Source organism: Crassostrea angulata, chromosome 9 (assembly GCF_025612915.1).
Source record: "Crassostrea angulata isolate pt1a10 chromosome 9, ASM2561291v2, whole genome shotgun sequence".
Taxonomy (NCBI): Eukaryota; Metazoa; Mollusca; class Bivalvia; order Ostreida; family Ostreidae; genus Magallana; species Magallana angulata.
Window position 1 is genome coordinate 14,645,913 of NC_069119.1, and position 17,941 is coordinate 14,663,853.

At 31.5% G+C, this 17,941-nt stretch overlaps 2 protein-coding genes across 7 annotated transcripts in view; both read right to left on the minus strand.

Moving 5' to 3' along the window:
• LOC128162945 (uncharacterized) lies at positions 1 to 10,773 on the minus strand. 3 transcript variants are annotated; one of them, XM_052826378.1, is made up of 15 exons: positions 9,578 to 10,773; positions 9,097 to 9,242; positions 7,870 to 8,017; positions 7,469 to 7,605; positions 6,998 to 7,133; positions 6,165 to 6,260; positions 5,274 to 5,413; positions 4,608 to 4,699; positions 4,102 to 4,186; positions 3,628 to 3,699; positions 3,259 to 3,354; positions 2,853 to 3,011; positions 2,158 to 2,253; positions 1,218 to 1,276; positions 1 to 1,083 (listed from the first exon to the last, which is right to left on the minus strand). In XM_052826378.1, the coding sequence occupies exons 1-15, from the start codon at positions 9,732 to 9,734 to the stop codon at positions 1,062 to 1,064; spliced, it is 1,641 nt and encodes a 546-aa protein (XP_052682338.1). In that variant the 5' UTR covers positions 9,735 to 10,773; the 3' UTR covers positions 1 to 1,061. The 3 variants fall into 3 exon arrangements, with proteins under 3 accessions (XP_052682338.1, XP_052682337.1, XP_052682339.1); XM_052826377.1 differs by lacking the exon at positions 1,218 to 1,276 and having other exon boundaries at positions 9,578 to 10,769; XM_052826379.1 differs by lacking the exon at positions 1,218 to 1,276 and having other exon boundaries at positions 943 to 1,083; positions 2,110 to 2,253; positions 9,578 to 10,771.
• LOC128162942 (uncharacterized) overlaps positions 10,768 to 17,941 on the minus strand; it is a 23,834-nt gene continuing 16,660 nt past the window's right edge. Inside the window, exons 15-17 of one of the 4 annotated variants that reach the window (XR_008240740.1) lie at positions 17,656 to 17,751; positions 17,208 to 17,447; positions 10,768 to 10,910 (exon numbers count right to left, since the gene is read on the minus strand). Coding sequence is in view for 3 of the 4 variants with exons in the window: in XM_052826376.1 (XP_052682336.1) it covers positions 17,265 to 17,447; positions 17,656 to 17,751 (279 nt within the window). In the remaining variant the exon portion in view is untranslated. Of the gene's footprint in view, positions 10,911 to 16,003; positions 17,448 to 17,655; positions 17,752 to 17,941 lie in introns of those variants that run through there. The other 3 variants (XM_052826376.1, XM_052826374.1, XM_052826375.1) reach the window with 3 other exon arrangements.

Below are 17,941 nucleotides of genomic sequence, written 5' to 3' on the forward strand. Positions count from 1 at the left end.
GAAATGTTACATTTTTATTCAAATGTGTACATATAAGATTGCCAAACATCCCCATTAATAAAGAGGAAGTTTGATTTTCAATTACATTAAGAGATAATGCACAATTTTGCGATATAAATATTTGTTTAATAATAGAGATTTGAACACAATGAATAGACAGTTCAACAATTAACTGCACACATTTTATGCTATTATGTTAGATCGACATTATACATTTCATGCTTATGGTTTTTTCTCTCAATTAGATTTTCAAAGATTATTAATGTTTATTAAATCTAGTTTTTTTTATGTCGTCTAAGTCACTCATGTTATCTATTCAAGTTGGTCTTCGTCTATCGTCGTGCGTCTTTTGTTAACAATTTTACAGTTTTAATTTCTTCAAAACTACAACGCCAATTGATGCCATTTTGGTGGGAAGTATTTTTATGTTAAGAGAAATCTTAATTGTTAAAATCATGGCTTTACTACCCCCGCGCTTCATAGACGGGACCAAATAGGCATAAAAAGGTCAAGTTTCAAATAATCTTCTTCTCTACTCCAACACATGTTAGGGAAACACTTAAAGCATGGTTATGTTATCCATGAAGCTATCTACCTAAATTCATGGCCCCTGGAACAGGGGTTCAGGAGTGTCTTATTGTGAAGTAGTTAAAAGTTTTGTTATGCGATATAAATGCATATCTTAAGCCAGTCAAATAAGGTAATATAACCAGAAAAAAATCATACCCGTATAAATTGGGTAGATATTGAAATAATTATCTAAATAGCGAACTTTTCTAAATGAGTAAACGTCATCCGAAACCAAAAATCTCTTTTGGGTAAAAATAAGCCAGTCAAATGATACACACTATTAGGACCTATATTACTAGCGTTAGCAACGGTACCATCAATAGCATCTAACTCGGTTCCCTTAATGAAGTCATCATGTGTGTCGTTTTCAATTTCATCCTAATCTTTGACTTCATATTCCAAAGTGCTAGATTTAGACTGGATTCGTTTTTGAAGTGATTCGTCAGCATTCTTCAGAAGTTCTTCTTTGGCGGCAAAGTATTTCAAAAAAGTCATTGTCGATTTGTAACCTTGCTGTAAAAATGATTAATAGATTAATGTTCAGTATATCTGATAATTAAATGCTACTAATAGCTGACGTGAATTCATAAAAGCATTAAGAGGCCATATTAGTCTCTATCGCTTAACTGCCACTGGGGTATATATACCAATTGAGCAAGTTAGGGTCTGGTGCTTTCCAATCGAGGCATTCAGATTGCACGGACTTCTAAATAAACGAACAACAGTGTAGTAAATGTTTGATTAAAAAAGGAAAGAAAACTTCCATCAATACAAAATAGAAAATGATATATTAAATCTATTTGAAATAATTCCCAGGGTATCCATATTATTTGCACAGACACATGTTGTGCAGCGTTTCTTTGCTTGCATATTAAAAACATGTCTCGTTCATACAGAGTGCCTAACTTCAACATGACATTAAAGATGCAGGTCCCATTACACCCAGCACAGTTGATAAGTGATAGAATATCCAAGAAAATAACAATGTAGCATAGTTTTTACAGAAGCAAAAGTACTACATATATATATCTCAAGTCCATTTTATCACTGCAGGATTTGTTATGGGTGTGGTTTGCGCAAGCGCAACGGTATAACAATAAGACACAAAGAAACGTTCTACAAAGATCAATGATTTTTGTGGCTGGATTTAAGTTTATTTTGTTTGTTTTTCATTAGATATTTGGTACTAGTGCTCTTGTTGTCAAAGCTTCTACAAAACGCGTTTAATAATACGTTGATCCAATGCGATATGTTCCGGTAAAATGAACCATAAATAGTGATCTCGGTCTTATATAGTGGTGTGTAGCGACGAGCGTTACAATAGAAATGATAAACTAATACGGTGGCAGCCGGAGATGAAAGGAAAATAATGCGTATTTATGAATGCATGTCAGCTTTAACAGATTGATAAAATGGTAAAAGCGCTTATATGATTTTTTTCGTATTTGCAAAAAAAAATTAAAAAGTTTAATCGCTTTACTGTGATTTCATTGGAAATCTTCCAATTTAAGTAGCTTGATCCCAAAATATTTCACTCACAAGGTTGAGGAAACCAAATGAATATTATTTTAGTCGAAATCAACTAACATCAATCACAAATCTCATATCTTCTTCTTCCAATTTAAAATCAGTGAGTCCCACGTGGCCAGTATTAATGCCAACAGTTCTATCCAAGTCTTGAGGCTGTAAATCAAAGATGAATTATAAATTTCGAATCAATCAACATGTTTGAAGTTCTAAATAAGGCAAGTTTTATTTAAAAAGCATAAGACACGGGGTTTGGGGATAAATTGTCGGACAATATTGGTAATATCTGCTGTATATAGGGAAACATTTGCCACTGGTTTATTTAACCGCTTTTGTCTTCTTATCAGCGGCCTTTTTCAACGGCCGAATTTAAGACTGAGTGAATTCCAATGTCTCAAACGATCTCTCCTTAATCACGAGTTTGCCCGGGCGAATTCATGATGGGTAAAAATCGTTTGCAAGTAAAGAATATAATCATAATCGTTATCAGCATATATACTGTGGAATCATTTTATTTCGTGGGGGCCAATTTTCGTGGATTGTGGGTTTTTTGCTTATTCGTGGGGATGTAATTTCATGGATGTTTCAGTTTTTAGTTTAAGTAGGTAAACTAAATCTTTTATAATTAGCTTTCGTTGAGGATGTTAATTCATGGGCGATGGCTACCCACGAATACCACGAAAATTGAGCCACCACGAATTCTAATGATCCCACAATATGACCCAAATGTGAAGGTAACCTGATGAGGACCTTACACTGACAAATGCCCGTTGAACGTTTGTTTTGAAGGCGCTTTGAATCGTTCTAAAGAAGTCAAAAAATCCATCAACGTTTTTCCTCTGGTAGCCAAGAAAACGCTCAATTAGTTGTACACCTGTGCCATGCATAAAGTTTAATAACTCCCGAAAGTCTATCTGTAATAAGAAATCAGTGTTAATTCCTGAAATTTGCTATGATGCCTCTTGGCTATCTAATATATTGTTTGGACATATTTTCTATTAATCATTCCAAATTCGTTAAACAGCGTTATTTAGGTTTTTAAAACTGGTCTGATATATTTTTTTTAAAATTTGAATCAATACTAAATTACTCTATATCCTGTGTCTGAAAATACCTTGCACTTTTGAAAAAAAAATATCGGGAAACATTTAATTTTCCAACCTCGCCAGATTTTTCTTTGTCCAGAAGATCAAAGGCATTCTGAACTGTGCAATCTTTTCCAAAAAGAATTTCACAGCTCGTCGTAGAAAATTCCTCCTACAAAAATTAACGGAATATATAATTTCAGTTTATGAAAAAAGATATGTTCATAAAGATTGAAAACTAAAACAATATGATAATGAGTGTTTCCTTTGGAGGGTATCTGCGTTAAAAGAAAGATAAAACTGTTTTAAACGTAATCTAGTTTCATCAATACTCGCAAGTAACCAATTTTCGTGGCTTTTGTTGTTGAGAGTATACACGAAAATGAATCTTTATTAAAGTGAAATTTTTAACACTCAAAAGTACATTGTGATAGTTTGTACCTACAGATTTAAAAGCAGCTTCTAGCTCTGTCCTGTTAATGGTGTGGTTTTTATCCAAATTGTGTTTCTTCAAAACCTCAAAATAAAAATGACTGTATACTTTGCATAAAATTGTGTTTTATTTATTTGTTGTCAAAGTTCTGTTTTCATGTAGAGATATGTTAAGTTGATATATTTCGGTATTTTTAGGTTTATTATAAGTTATTTTATGTCCTTCAAATATACCTTTTTAGTGGCCTAATTACAGTGATATACTGTTAAAATTAATGGAACCGTTGATTCCGAGTATCAGCAATTGCTTGCTAGACCTCTATTTATCCTTGGACTATATTGCTTTAACTTTAAGCATTATGCAACAGAAGCCAATGCAATCTTCTCTTGAATCTTACTGAATCTCGATTAAAGTGGAATATTCATTCCTAATTGTGTCAATTCATATGTTATATATTCCTTCATTATAGACAATATTGCAATTCACTTTCAAAAACTCATCCACTGCCATTACAACTCGTCTGTCTTCTCTCTTAGCCTTTTCTTGATCCTTTTTTTGTTTTAGTTTTATCCTGTAACATTGAATCGCAAAGTGAGTTCATAACAAACCTGAAATATACATGGAAAACTTGCTAACATTATGTTCAATGGCATGCACTTAAAAAATGCTATTCTAATTTTAATGTGCAAGGCAAGTTCCAAATAATGAATAAAAAGAAGCTGTTTCTGTTTTAGCATATAAGACTTACATGAATCTTTTGGATACAAAATTAAAGATACTTGATGGAAAACATAAAAGCCATCAGATTTCACTTTAAATTTTGAGAAATAATTTCCCAAGCTTCAAACTACATGCATTATCTAACATAATAATGTTAATATTTTCCTATATCTTTCTATACAGCTTCATTTACAATAGAATAACTGAGTCTTAATATAATTAGGGATACCAGTGATAAATGCATGTTATTTTAAAATGCGTTCCGTTCTTACCTTCCTAGTTTAGTGTTGGGAATTGGATCAAGTTGAACACCTATTCTCTTCTCACACATAAATCGGAACATATCTGTCTCAGAGTCGGCGTACTAGAGCACAAGAAAAAAGATTAATGAAAAACAAATGATCATTAGAAATGCCAAAAATTATATATAAACGTACATACCATTTAAAACATGCTAGTAGAAAGAATTTCGTGGCTTTTTTCTATAAACCTTCTCAACGTTATAGTTTTGGAGTGTTCGTTTTAATTGGGTTTTTTTTATACGTGTTTTATTTGTTTTTGCTTGTTTTTTAATAGAGATACCTGGTATATTGGTTTCAAAAAATATGTGAATTATTGAGATAAATGCGAAAATTTTAAACAAATGTTTATAAATCAATAAAAACAGTTTTTATTAATGTATATCCTGATTTTCAAAAGTTTTGATTTGAGGAATAACACTATAGAGCATCTTGAACAAGTGTGTGTTTGTTTTTAATAGTTCTAGGCTAAGCGTTTATTTTTTGAAGGGATAAATGATTCCTTTGATGTGAAAAAAATAATGCGAAATGGTATACATTTGGTTTTATAAAAAATATGATAAGCTTAATTTTTTTCATTTTCTTTTTTTGCAATTATAGAACATGAAACTAGAAATGAAGTATGTCAACAGTTCATACCAGAACAAAGCCCAACGTCTTTGCTTGGTCTTTCTGGTCAAGGGCAAACCTTTGCCGTTGGTCTAATAAGTTTTGTAGATCATCTAATGCTTTGAGTTTTTCTAAAAAACTATCTTTTGAATCCATCGAGAGCCACCATCCTGTAAGTAAAGTACCTGAATTATAACTGCATTATCGCTGTTCTATGATATGATTTGTTCTATGTACTGTGAATTCCTAATTAGATGCAAGAAATTAATATTCACGCAAAATCTTGATAATCTTATCTCGCTGATTTTAAAATCTCGCTTTAATCTTTATACACATTTGAACTATTTTGAATTATGATAAAAATTCTGTGTTCGCGTTATCATATTCTCGCTATTTGATGCTAAACCGTTGAATCGTGGAATTAAGTACTGGCGTAAAATAAGGAATCTACAGTAAAAACTTGTCGGAAGAGTAATTGAAGCCGTTATCATTTTTAATAAATGTCATGCATTGTTTACTAAAATATATGAATACAGGAATCACCATGATAATTATTCTATTGTATGTTTTTAAAGTAGCGATACTGGAGTCACTATACAATACTCTTAATATATAGTACAACTCTAATATGAATAAATGATTATCAGTTTAAAGAAAAACATGATTTATATGGAGTAATAACCTAAATTGTTTCACGGTTTGCTATTATAATAATTTTTTTCTGTGTTTATTCTTATTAAGTGATAAATAGGTACTTTTTACTTATACAGAATTATCAACTCTCTCAGGATTACAAGCATATGTTCTATTCTATCTCAACCTAGGCATTATTTTCAAGCAGTGTTTAAATAACAGCTTGATGATTTACCTACATTCTTACCGTACAACGTGTGTTAATGGAATCTATGTAAACCTACTCACCGTCGAAGCAGTGGATGGGATAGTTACAAATTAATCCGCCGTCTACATAGGTATTTGTTTCTCCGTTACATGTGTAATGTGTTGGTTGAAAGAGACCTTTATCACAAAATGATAATTAATTTGAATACTTGTAACCACATGTACAAGCATACTGGATTTTTATGAATTTTATTATTGTATCTGTTTTAAAGGCTTTTCGCAATTTCTTCATTTCTATTAAGAAGCTCCATAGGGTAATACATCTGCTTAAGAAAATACGTCTATCTATCCATCTATTTATCTATCTATCTATCTATCTATCTATCTATCTATCTATCTATCTATCTATCTATCTATCTATCTATCTATCTATCTACCTATCTATCTTTCTTTCTTTCTTTCTTAATAATAATTATTCTTATTGTCATATTCTTTCACATATATATATATATTGAATAAAACAACATAAAGATCATATGGATGAAACGATATTGAAAAATATAACCGAATAATTAAGCACGATCGTTCAAAATCAGTTGTAATAATTCCAACACTTGGTGTTGTTATTTGGAAATCCCATAAAGTGTTATGATCATAAATATATTTAAAAAACTGTTCTTCTACATATTTTCTTCTAATCTTTGAATGTTTCAAACATTTTTTTTATGAAAACAATATTATTTTCCTTGTGCCATAATATCATCATCAACACCCCCTTTCTAACTCTTAAATGTTAAAAGAAAACAATCGAATTTTAATTCTTTTAAATTCATATCTATCATCACAACGATCAAAAAAAAAATAAAAAAAAAAAATAAAAAAAATACAGTGAATGACATTATACTGAATATTACCTGGTAGTGCAATAGACATCCGTACGGCAGTTCTGATGGACATAGACGGTGTAGTCTTTACGTGACAATATTCCTCTCTCATAAGGTTAACATTAGTCACAATGATACAAAGCTCTAGCCCAGTCTTTCTATAATGCTTAAAAAATATATATATTCAGAAACCATAATAATAAAAATGCTTTAAAAAATTTATATATATTTATAATGAAATGTTAATTTTGTATATATTTATATACTTAGAAATAATAATGAAAGAAAAATGCTACAGTTCAAACTAAACACAAGAAATATTATTTTGAGCCGTGTTTTTTTATTATTAATAAATTGTACATTTGGTTTACTACTTTGGTAAATTAAAACTTGTTGAAATTGCAGTTCCTCGTCGTATTTGTGACGTCTCAGTTTTGAATTATTTAAAACACAAGTTTAATATTCAATTATGTACACTTGATGAAAACAAAAGCAAGGAACCTCGTCAAAAGTTACGTCTTTGTTGCCCATCTTTTTTTCCAACAGTTCCCCGAACCAGTTGTAGAATCTATTACCAGGATTCCATCCGTATCCAGTCAGTAGATTCGGCAGAAGACTAAGTATTCCACACTTGGCATCTGACAAGTATATTCTATAAAACTATAACGTGTCCTAGAAAATTAGGGGAACAGGGCATATCATATCCAATCGTTAGGTAAGGAACAAGTATAGATCTCCCATATTATCATTTGATATTTGTCTAGAATATTGAATCTGTGACAACTTTGAAATATCTGTAACATCAAAACTAATGATTAATTACAAAATGTTCTTGCATCAATTCTTTTATAAGGCATGGAGAAAATATTCGATAGTTAATATACATGTGTATCTCTTTTTACCTAATACTATTGAAGACAAATCTTGACCCATTATGTCTTGGAATTCTTCCAAATCGTATCCCACGGCCAAAAGGGAAGCTGTCATTGCGCCTGCGCTAACTCCAGCAAATCTTCTGATCTGACTGACTAGTCCAAGTTCCTCCAAAGCCTACCAAATGAAGACAAACATCCTGTATGTACAAACATTTAATGCAGTTTAGTTTGTGCACTAAGTACAACATATACAAAACATTTCGGTGAAAAATTCACATTGTGCAATTTAAAAAAGCACATTCAGTTTTAGAATATGCCTGTGCTACTGACGTACTATTAAATACATGTATAATACGACAACAACACTTTTTTTATCAATCTCATTTTCTTAAAAAATCTTTGATCTACCCCAGTAGATCGTTACACAGTGGTTATTCGGGGCCTATTTGATATGCTACGTCGTGTACGTGCATCATTACTATGAGCAAGGTAAAATATGTTTTCATCACCTGCTACATCTTTGCACAGATTGAAGCATTACATTTTTTTCAACTACAGTATCTCTATTCTTCTTGTTTGTTGTTGTTACATGTAAACTGACACGGTGACTCAAAACAAATGTTTCACTTTTTTACCATGACAACTGAAATAAGAAGAAATATTCATCATATGAAAGGATTCACGCATTATGTCATCATCTATCTTTCACAAGAACTTACACATGTAAACAAACCAAACTGTTTTGGACATTAATTTGAGTGTCACGCGATTGCAATTGCTATCTAAAAAGGTTATAGTAGGATTGACACACTGACAAGAAAAAATAGTTTGAAATTATTTGATGTCTGCAGTATGAAATATGCACTTTTAAAGAGTGCATCTTTAGATATAATTCTTGAAGACATCAGGTTTCACAGAGAACCACTGGCTCATGATATATGCCAAGCTGCATTTTTTTTTATTTCCCTGCGCTGAGTGGCTATATGGAACGGAAGAAAAACTCAACTTCCATGTATTGGTCCAACGCTTAATTCCCCTTTTCATCTGATACATAAAATATGTTGAAATTGGTAAAAATTCTATATTTGGTAAATTATTAGTTTAAGTCATTATACACACTGTATTTTTTAAAGCGTTGTTTGATAGGTCTGAGAAACATGTCCATATCCTTTTGAATAGCAACTGAGCAAGGCAAAAATGTTGATACACCATAAGAATAGTGTTGCAATGCAAATTCACAATATATTCTTGTACCTTGATAGCGCCTGAGTACGCATATCCCTTGGCACCACCTCCTTCAAAAACAAGGTTCTCAAAAGGGTAACTATGGTCTTTAGGATTAATACTCATGGCTTTTATTTCAATCTCGTTTAAAATAGATGGCGATTTGCGATTGACACCTAAAAAACAGAACAAATGAAAATAACAGTGTGTTGAGGAATATAATTTTTAAAACAAAGTTAGAAAAAAACAGATTAGCACTTCCAAAAAAAACAAGAAAAGGGACAAAATAATTTTATTGTGAAGTTTCTCCATTAAATGATAAGTAGATTTTTTTCATTTTATATAAGATAAATCATGGACATATTTTATTGTATAATACTTAGGAGGCTGATCGCCTCTATTTTTTATTTACGGCTTTATGCATTATCCTATAATTATAATGTGTGTTAAGGGTAGTTAATACATGTAAAATGAATAGCTAACACTATCGAAGAAAGAAAACAAAAATGACCTGTGTTTCCAGTGTCATCAGGTGTCTCTTTTTCTAGTTCGTCTTCGACATCTTGTATGAACTGTTCGTCAAGATAACGCTTTCTAGCCTCCAAAATTTCTTTGTATTGAATATCTCCTGGATCCGTTTCGATTTTTTTTCCAAAGACGTTCCCCATTTTCTTTAGCGGTCAATAAATTTAAAAGGCCTTCTGACAACTTTAAAATCTGAAATTGAACCATATTCTAAGTTAAATATTCTACAAGAAACACGAATAAAACTATACTAGCAGCTAAAGTACTACTTCATAATTTGAGGATCATAGGGTGAAATGCATTACCTAATTGTGAATATCGATGGTCTAGAATATACACTAGTATTTACATTTAATAGTGTTCTTTCCCACAAACATCAATTAATTAAAAGGATAAAAAAAATTCTACATTGGAAAGTAATAGTACGAGATTATCTCAGAAATAACAAAATTATGTCGTCTAATTTTTCATCGCTGAATTCTTGTAAAATGGATCTTTTTTCTTCTCATAAGCACGTTTTTTGACACATTTGCTTTGAAAAATAAATAGAAAAAGATTAGTCGAACATTGAAGTACATGCATTAATTTTAAAAAAAAAACGAAGTTTGATTGATCACTACTAAAACTTGTCAACATTAGTTTTTCATAAAAATACATGTACATTGTACAAACCAACTTCTTGACAAACTTTATATCAATAAATTTAAATCTTACCTCAAAGAATTTGTCATTTGTATTGTTACGCTCACAAACATGTGATCTGAAAAGACTTGTATGAAATATAGGTATGCGGGATTTGTAAAGTAATTGGGAAAACAACTGTCCTGCACTGTTCACCTACATAATTATGTACCTTATCTGCTGACCAAGCTAGGTCTCATTTGACAAAATATCCGGTTTTTGTCATATTACATTATGAATAACAAGTACTTCCCGTAAGTAAATGTTGGTCGTATTCCGGCTGCACTCGGGGTGACTTAAGACGTAACCCAGTTTAAATGGAACTGTAACTAGGAGTATCAAAGGCGGATACGGAAAACTCTTAGCATTTTAGACTGATTCCATCTTATTATCGCTGGAACTTCGTATTTTCAACATCTAGCCGATTTCTATGGAAGGTAATTGTGTTAAAAAAATCCAGACATGTAAACTTGTAAATCCGAATATGCAATCGTGTTGATGTGCGAGTCTATATATATATATATATATATATATGTGTGTGTGTGTTTAATTAAAATCGTGTAATCTATAAAGCTCGGGCACATTATCTGTTGGCCTAGATCTAGAGTTGACTCCAGAGATCTTCACTCCAATTCGTCCTACAAAAGCACATTTCCAGATTTGAATTAATGTTTGTTATTTAAGTGATAAACACCGTTATTTAGTGAACATGGTGTTGTGAATAGCAATTGCTTTGCTGGCATATTTCATGATGCGCGGTAGCGCCGCATCATGGATAATATGCCAGCAGAATAGTTGCTATTTATAACGCCATGTTCACTAAATAATCATTGCTTATTACTTATATTTTTATTTTTGTATATTAATCCTTGCAGATCCCCCTGTTTTAGAGCTTGCCACTTAGATATTGTATCAAAAATTAACAAATCACATAAATTTGTTAGCATAATAAACAATATGTAATAAAGTAGTTCCTTTAAAATGTTAATATAGAATATGTTTTGAATGCACTAGTTTTATGGAATTGGGATCAGATAGTGGTTAAAGGAGGCTGACTTTCGTTTTCATATTGCATGTTTTTGCGCATTTTTATATATCACAGTGGATTTATACTTTTTATGAAATTGTTTCGATGTCATTTATAAAATTGAACGCAATACACAAAATACAGATATTTTTTTTTTCGATTTATTAAGGAAATGTTTCATTTTTGTCCGTTGTGCAGTAGGGGAGCCTGCCATTGCGCTATTATGACGTTGTGATAAAATGAAGCGTATTAGGAGTACGTTATAAGAAATAACATAAAAGAACAAGAGGCCCATGGGGCCACATCGCTCACCTGAGCAACAATGGGCGTTCAAAAGATATTGTGCCATATGGTCCCTCGGTAGAATAACAAAAAATAAATATTGTAAAGTATTCGAATTTTACACTTATTTTTGCATACACGTAATCTTTGACATTGTACCTTCATGAAATACTATTTTTTACCAGATTAAGAAAATCCCACGCAAGATATAAAACTAAACATTTGGTAGGGGTTCACTTTTAAGTTGTTAACTTCCAATTCCCTATATTTTCGTTCTGCCCCCCCCCCCCCCCACTTTGTAAAGCGATCAAAATATATGAGAGCATATAGGTACATTTTTTACATTAACTACTTATTAGTTATTGTATTTTCAAAAAAAAATATAATAGTTTTTTATTTTAAAAATCCTACATGTATAGATGTGAAAAAGAAAATTGTACCTCAATGTGCTCAATTTCTTAAATTAAAAACATTCAAAAATTTAATTTGTCTTCTCCATTATAAACTAATTGACTGTTATTTACCTCGCGTACAAACCAAGATAATTTTCCACTGTGATATTTTCTTAGGAATAGCAATAATTACTTTATCCCCGCAACAGAAATGTGTCAGAACTATGGAAACTGTTTTAAAGATGTCGTTTTTATTTACTCGTGTCTGAAAAACTATCAAAATTGATGTAGATTTCACATTATTTATTGTATAAAGAGGGGGCCCCAGAGAGTAGGTATATACAGAATATCATTCTTTTATTTTGTTTGTACAAGTATTTAACATATTCTAATTCATATAGAATTTCTAATGTTCAACCAAAATTTCAGCGTCAATCGTAGAATTATAAGCAAGATACAGAGCTCACAGTTCGCCTAGGTTTGAGTAATATTTTGTTCACATGAGTTTATTACATTCAGCTTAAGATTTTTAACTTGGTATTACCTAAATAGAATGGCCTAAAATTCTCATTTCTTTTATTCACTCAAGACCAGGTCACTGGTATTTGAGGTTCAAAATCAGTTTATACAAATGTACACAAACACAGTCAAGGATCACATGTACAGTAGGAGTAATAATTACGAAAAAAGGTTAAGTTTACAATACAATAAGTTGTCAAAGTTGGTTTCTGGAAAAACAGACTTTGAAAATTTTCTTTAAAAGTATTGACAATTTTTTTTACTTTTTTAATCTTTAGTTTTTAAGATCTGTGTACAAACATAGAATTGTGAGCCAATCTCTGTATCTTGCTTATAATTCGAAGCTTAACACTCAAATATGGTTAGTAAATAGAATTTGAAAACAATTAAACACAAGAAACATGCACTATAAAAAATAAAGAACACAATTTATTTTTTTGAAATGAATCATATATATACATGAATATATACCTACATATTTCCGTCAGCGGTATCAAACTGTATTTAAACTGAATTAACTCGAGAAAATGCCAAGCATCTTAACAAAACCTATTGCATTAATCTACCATTACGCAAAAGATAATGCCGAATTACCGATAGAATGAATTGTATTTCAGTACTTTTTTGATACATCAGATTTTGCTTCATTTGCGCAGGTAAACAGTTAACTGTTTGATTTACCGAAGTCTCTGTTTGATTTGATACGTAAAAATCACGAATTACAGACGATAGTTCCCAGGTTACAAAGCATAAATAATGAAAACGAAACGAAAATCAGAACAAGCTAACACCAACGTCATGTGTGAAAACTGTCAACGCATTGAAATATTTAGCCTCAGTCTACTTCATAAAATCGGCACCAATATAGTTTGCATGTTTCAAAAATTTTCCTTCATACGCAAACTGTTGCACAACAAGCAAATTCATCATAGTCAGATCGACCCTTTTTCGTATAATGTCATGGCTGCTTTAAACAAAGAACCTCGTTTTAGAAGTATGGAATACGAGTCTTGGTAAAAATGGGTATGCTAACCCGGGCCGTGGCAAAATAAAGGCCGGGCAGATCGGCAATCGTCAATTCCAAATACGCATTATTTTGCAGCAATATTTACAGCGAATACAAATATACTGGTCCATCAAATATCCTGAAATTTTAATAAGATTGGCAGATTAATAACTGTCAATCTTATGTTTTGCCCAGGCCCAGTCTTGCCTACCCATTTTACCGGATGCCGAACCCGAGGCTATAAAACTGATTGAAACACGCCTTTCCTTTATTATTATTTTCGTAATAACTCAGATTTGAATCAGAATTATCACTTAATTTTTGCAATTTATATTTTCCTTCCCATAAGGATAATTTATGCTAAACTACGTTGAATTGGATTCAGTAGTTCTTGAGAAGAAGATTTTTAAAAATGCACCCCCCTTTTTGTACAGTTTCAAGGTTTTCTCCGCTTTGAATACAGATCGGACTTTTATTTCTGCAATTTATATTCGCCCTACCATAAGGATGCTTTGCGCCAAATTTGGTTGAAATTGGATAAGCGGTTTTAGAGAAGAAGTTCAAAATGTAAAAAGTTTACAGACGGACAGATGGACAGATGGACGACGGACAAAATGTGATCAGAATAGCTCACTTGAGCTTTCAGCTCAGGTGAGCTAAAAAGTAAAAGTTGTACGCTGTTGGAATTTGATACACAGAATGATGCTATTCTCGAGGACATTTTCCTAGACTTTTAAATGAATACATTATACCAATCATAATTCGTAATGCTCAAAATATATAGCAAAATTTGGTGCATTTTAATATTTTGAGATAGCCCCCTCTAAAAACCAGACGGTTGAATTTAGTATTTTTTACATATACATGTAAGACAGGAAATCATATCATTAATCATATATAACAATTTGAGAAATAAAATATTGTAGTATTTTTTAATCTGCTTCGAATTGCGGAGAATAACATATTTCTATATATTTCTATAGTAAATGTGCTTCTATTTACATTGTAAGATGGTCCCTAAAAAGAACCAGACAGTCGATTTTCTTGAAACTTCGTAAATAAACTAGAGTTTGTTTCAATGACATATAGTTAAAAGTTAAAGAGTTTTGCAAATGTATTTTTTTTTTTGCAAAAAAACCCAATCCGCCTCCTTAAACTCTGACTTATCTTATCTATACATTTTTTTTTTAAATTCACATTGCATGTTCATTTCATGATTTCTTTTATTGGTTCAATATCTCAGATATACTTGGAGATAGTACAATTCATCCAGTGGATTTAATTAAGCGCCCTGCTTTCCTGATTGGCTATAATGCTAACGAGCTGGGCCGATTGAACAGAAGTCTGCGATTTGAGGGAAGATATCTCGCTGATAATTTCCCTTCCGAACTGGAAGTTTTTGAGAAAAAAAAATACAATTACAAGAGAGAAAAACGAGTCAGAAAGAGGTTCAAGATGTAAAATTAGTAATAAAAATATCATATGAAAATAGGTTGTCTTTTATTTTGATTTATTACTAAAGTTATTGTGTTTTTACTTGTATTTTTCAAAACCATCAAAAGATTTCATGTCATATTTTTTCCATTGCTTAAAATTTGACTTATTAAATTAGTATTGTAAACTTTCTTTTCCAAAACTACTTCGCATAATAAAAAAGGAGTCCTTTGTTATCAACAATGAAACAAAAAACAAGAGAAAACTCAGTTACTGTTATAACAAATCTAAAGGGCCATAAAGAGACTATTAATAATCATTGATCATAAATCGTTATTCGTTTTTCAAGCAACCAGTTCTTAACTGCATGCAACTAGCAAAACATCATTACATTGCACCACTACTCGCTGTGATTAATCTATACAAAATCATAGGCGTAGTCATTTTTCTATATCCTACTGTTTTTGAGATATAGGAAAGCGGAGGGATTGAAAAATAAAAACCTTAGGAATTTTAAAAGACACACTATTTAAAAAGAAGTAATAAACATATGTTTCAAGTTTTAATAAGAACTATTTACTACTTCCGGTTTTATGAACCAACGCTCAACAAAGACCTGGAGTTACCCAAATAAAGTTCTCCAAAATGAGTGTATACGTATTGATTAGCACTTATGGAACTCTCTAACCAGTGAAGATAAGAAAATAAATCCAATTGTTTTTTTTATTTATATATCCATGACATGACCGGAGGTCACTTAAGATCATAAATCAATGTCGTAATATATTTGACGGACGGACGTACGGCAGACAAAAAGTAAAGTGAGCTTATATGTTAGAACTTAAATATATCACAACATAATGTACATTTAATTACAACAACAATAATTCATAATTTACTGATTAAATGCCAAATTTGAATTCGTGTTAGTCTTTAGATCGTGTTTAATAGCTGCAATGAACCATTAAATCAAAACAAAGTGTTGGTGTTTTCCTCTTTTGAGGTTAAATGTTATGTTAAATCCACATTCAAGTAAAAACAATCATAGTATATTGGGGCGCATTTACTAAGAACCCCTTGGACATTCTAACACCATGAATTTGTTTTACGCAAGTTGACATGCATGTACCATTGTGTTGTCTTTACACACTTCAAATAAGGTTATTTATGATGCGGAAGTTCAGATGTTTGGACTAGAGCTGACTAGGTAAGAATTAGATGGAGGGTTAGGTGTTGAATTATGGTAAGATGAAAGAAGGTTTTATCTCGTAAGGATAAATCAGGTTAACCTTCGGTCATTCTTTTTAATTAACCCCTAGAACGTCCCTCATTTATTATTTTCAGAATTTTCAAGAACACAATGTTAATTTGTGAGCATGATTAACTCTTATTTATCCTTTATCAACCGCTGCAAGAAACATTGCAACCACCATCCAACCACCAGCGTCCTAAAATTAAGTAGTTAAAATTGTTAATAGTTATATTTCGTTGTTGTTTTTTTCTTTCTTATTTTATAATTTCAACTTCATGACCAGGAGTTACTTCCGAGGAATTGACAGCGCCGATCGGTCCATGTGAATGCATTTGGTGATAAAGGGCATTGCATAATTTTACATGGAATGCCATCTCATGGAAAGGTGTGTCAACAATTGATCAACCTCGCCATCTCAATGTTTAACAAGGAGATCTAAGGCTTTCTGTACTATACAGAATTCAAAAAGTAAATGACTGCTGTTATTGGAAATTTCGTCTGAAAGTATGATTTTTCGTTTTGAAGTTTGCTGTGTTTGTCATTAAATAAAAGTTGTTTTAATCTTTTATTTTTTATTTTTTTTTTTTTGAAATCGTATGCTTGTTAAAACAATGTACTTTAATTATCATAAAGGTCGCATTTCAAAGAAAATTTGGATCCTTTCATTAATATCTTCCCCGTAAAACGGAGTGTGGTCTTTCATTTTAACAAACTTGAATTCCCTTAATCCAATAATACTCTTTGTAAATTTTGGTTAAAATTAACTCAGTAATTCTGAGGCAGCCAAACATTGAGGAGTTTATGATCATACTCTAAGGACACAAGATTCATAAGATATTGTTTGACCGAGGTTTTTGAAAGTTAACAACTGAATAATAGTTCTTAATTGTACAAAATGATTCTTTATTCATCATTTTCAGAAAAAAATGAACTGATTACAAAAAAAAACGACATCCTATACCAAAGCTTCAAAAATATACATTCTAGAAAAGAAAACAGTCCGTCAAACACATTCTTCCTTACGGTACAAACTATCAGGATTTATATTGCTAGTCTTGGCAAGGGCGCCGACTCTGGCGTCTAATTCATCATTCCCCTAGAGACGTTACTTTGTGCGACGTCATCATTTTCATATTCTTCTTTAGCGTCATTCCTAAAGCTGCTTGACATGGAACTGTTACTTTCCGGAAGTGATTCAACATCCTTCAGAAGTTTCTTGGCGATAAAGTATTTCAAAAAAACCATGGTCGATTTGTAACCTTGCTGTAAAAATGTTAAATGAACCAATGTTAAACATTTAACCATGTAAATGGTACTTTACCAGAAGATACAAATACACTTATAAGGCATACGTCGCTTTTGCAAAGATAAGATATCAATAAAAATATTCCTTTTTAAGTAGCTTAAAAGCCCAATTTTCACTTGCTTGTGTTAAATTGACCCAATATTATTTCAGAAGAAGTCAGCTTACAGCAACAGCGAAGCTCCTATCTCCATCTTCCAATGTAAAATCAGATGTCCCCACGTGTCCAGTATTAATGCCCACAGTTCTATCCACATCTTGGCGCTGTTATTTAAAGATGATAAAAAAAACAATAACTGTTTTTTAGATAACAAGCTTTATCAATCAGCCAACATAATTGGAGCAAATGTATTAAAAATGCAAGTTATTAAAATCTAGAAAGCACAACACGAATTTCTGGTGAATGCATGTAAATGATTAGAAAGTCGTTAATGGAACCATATAAATATACCTT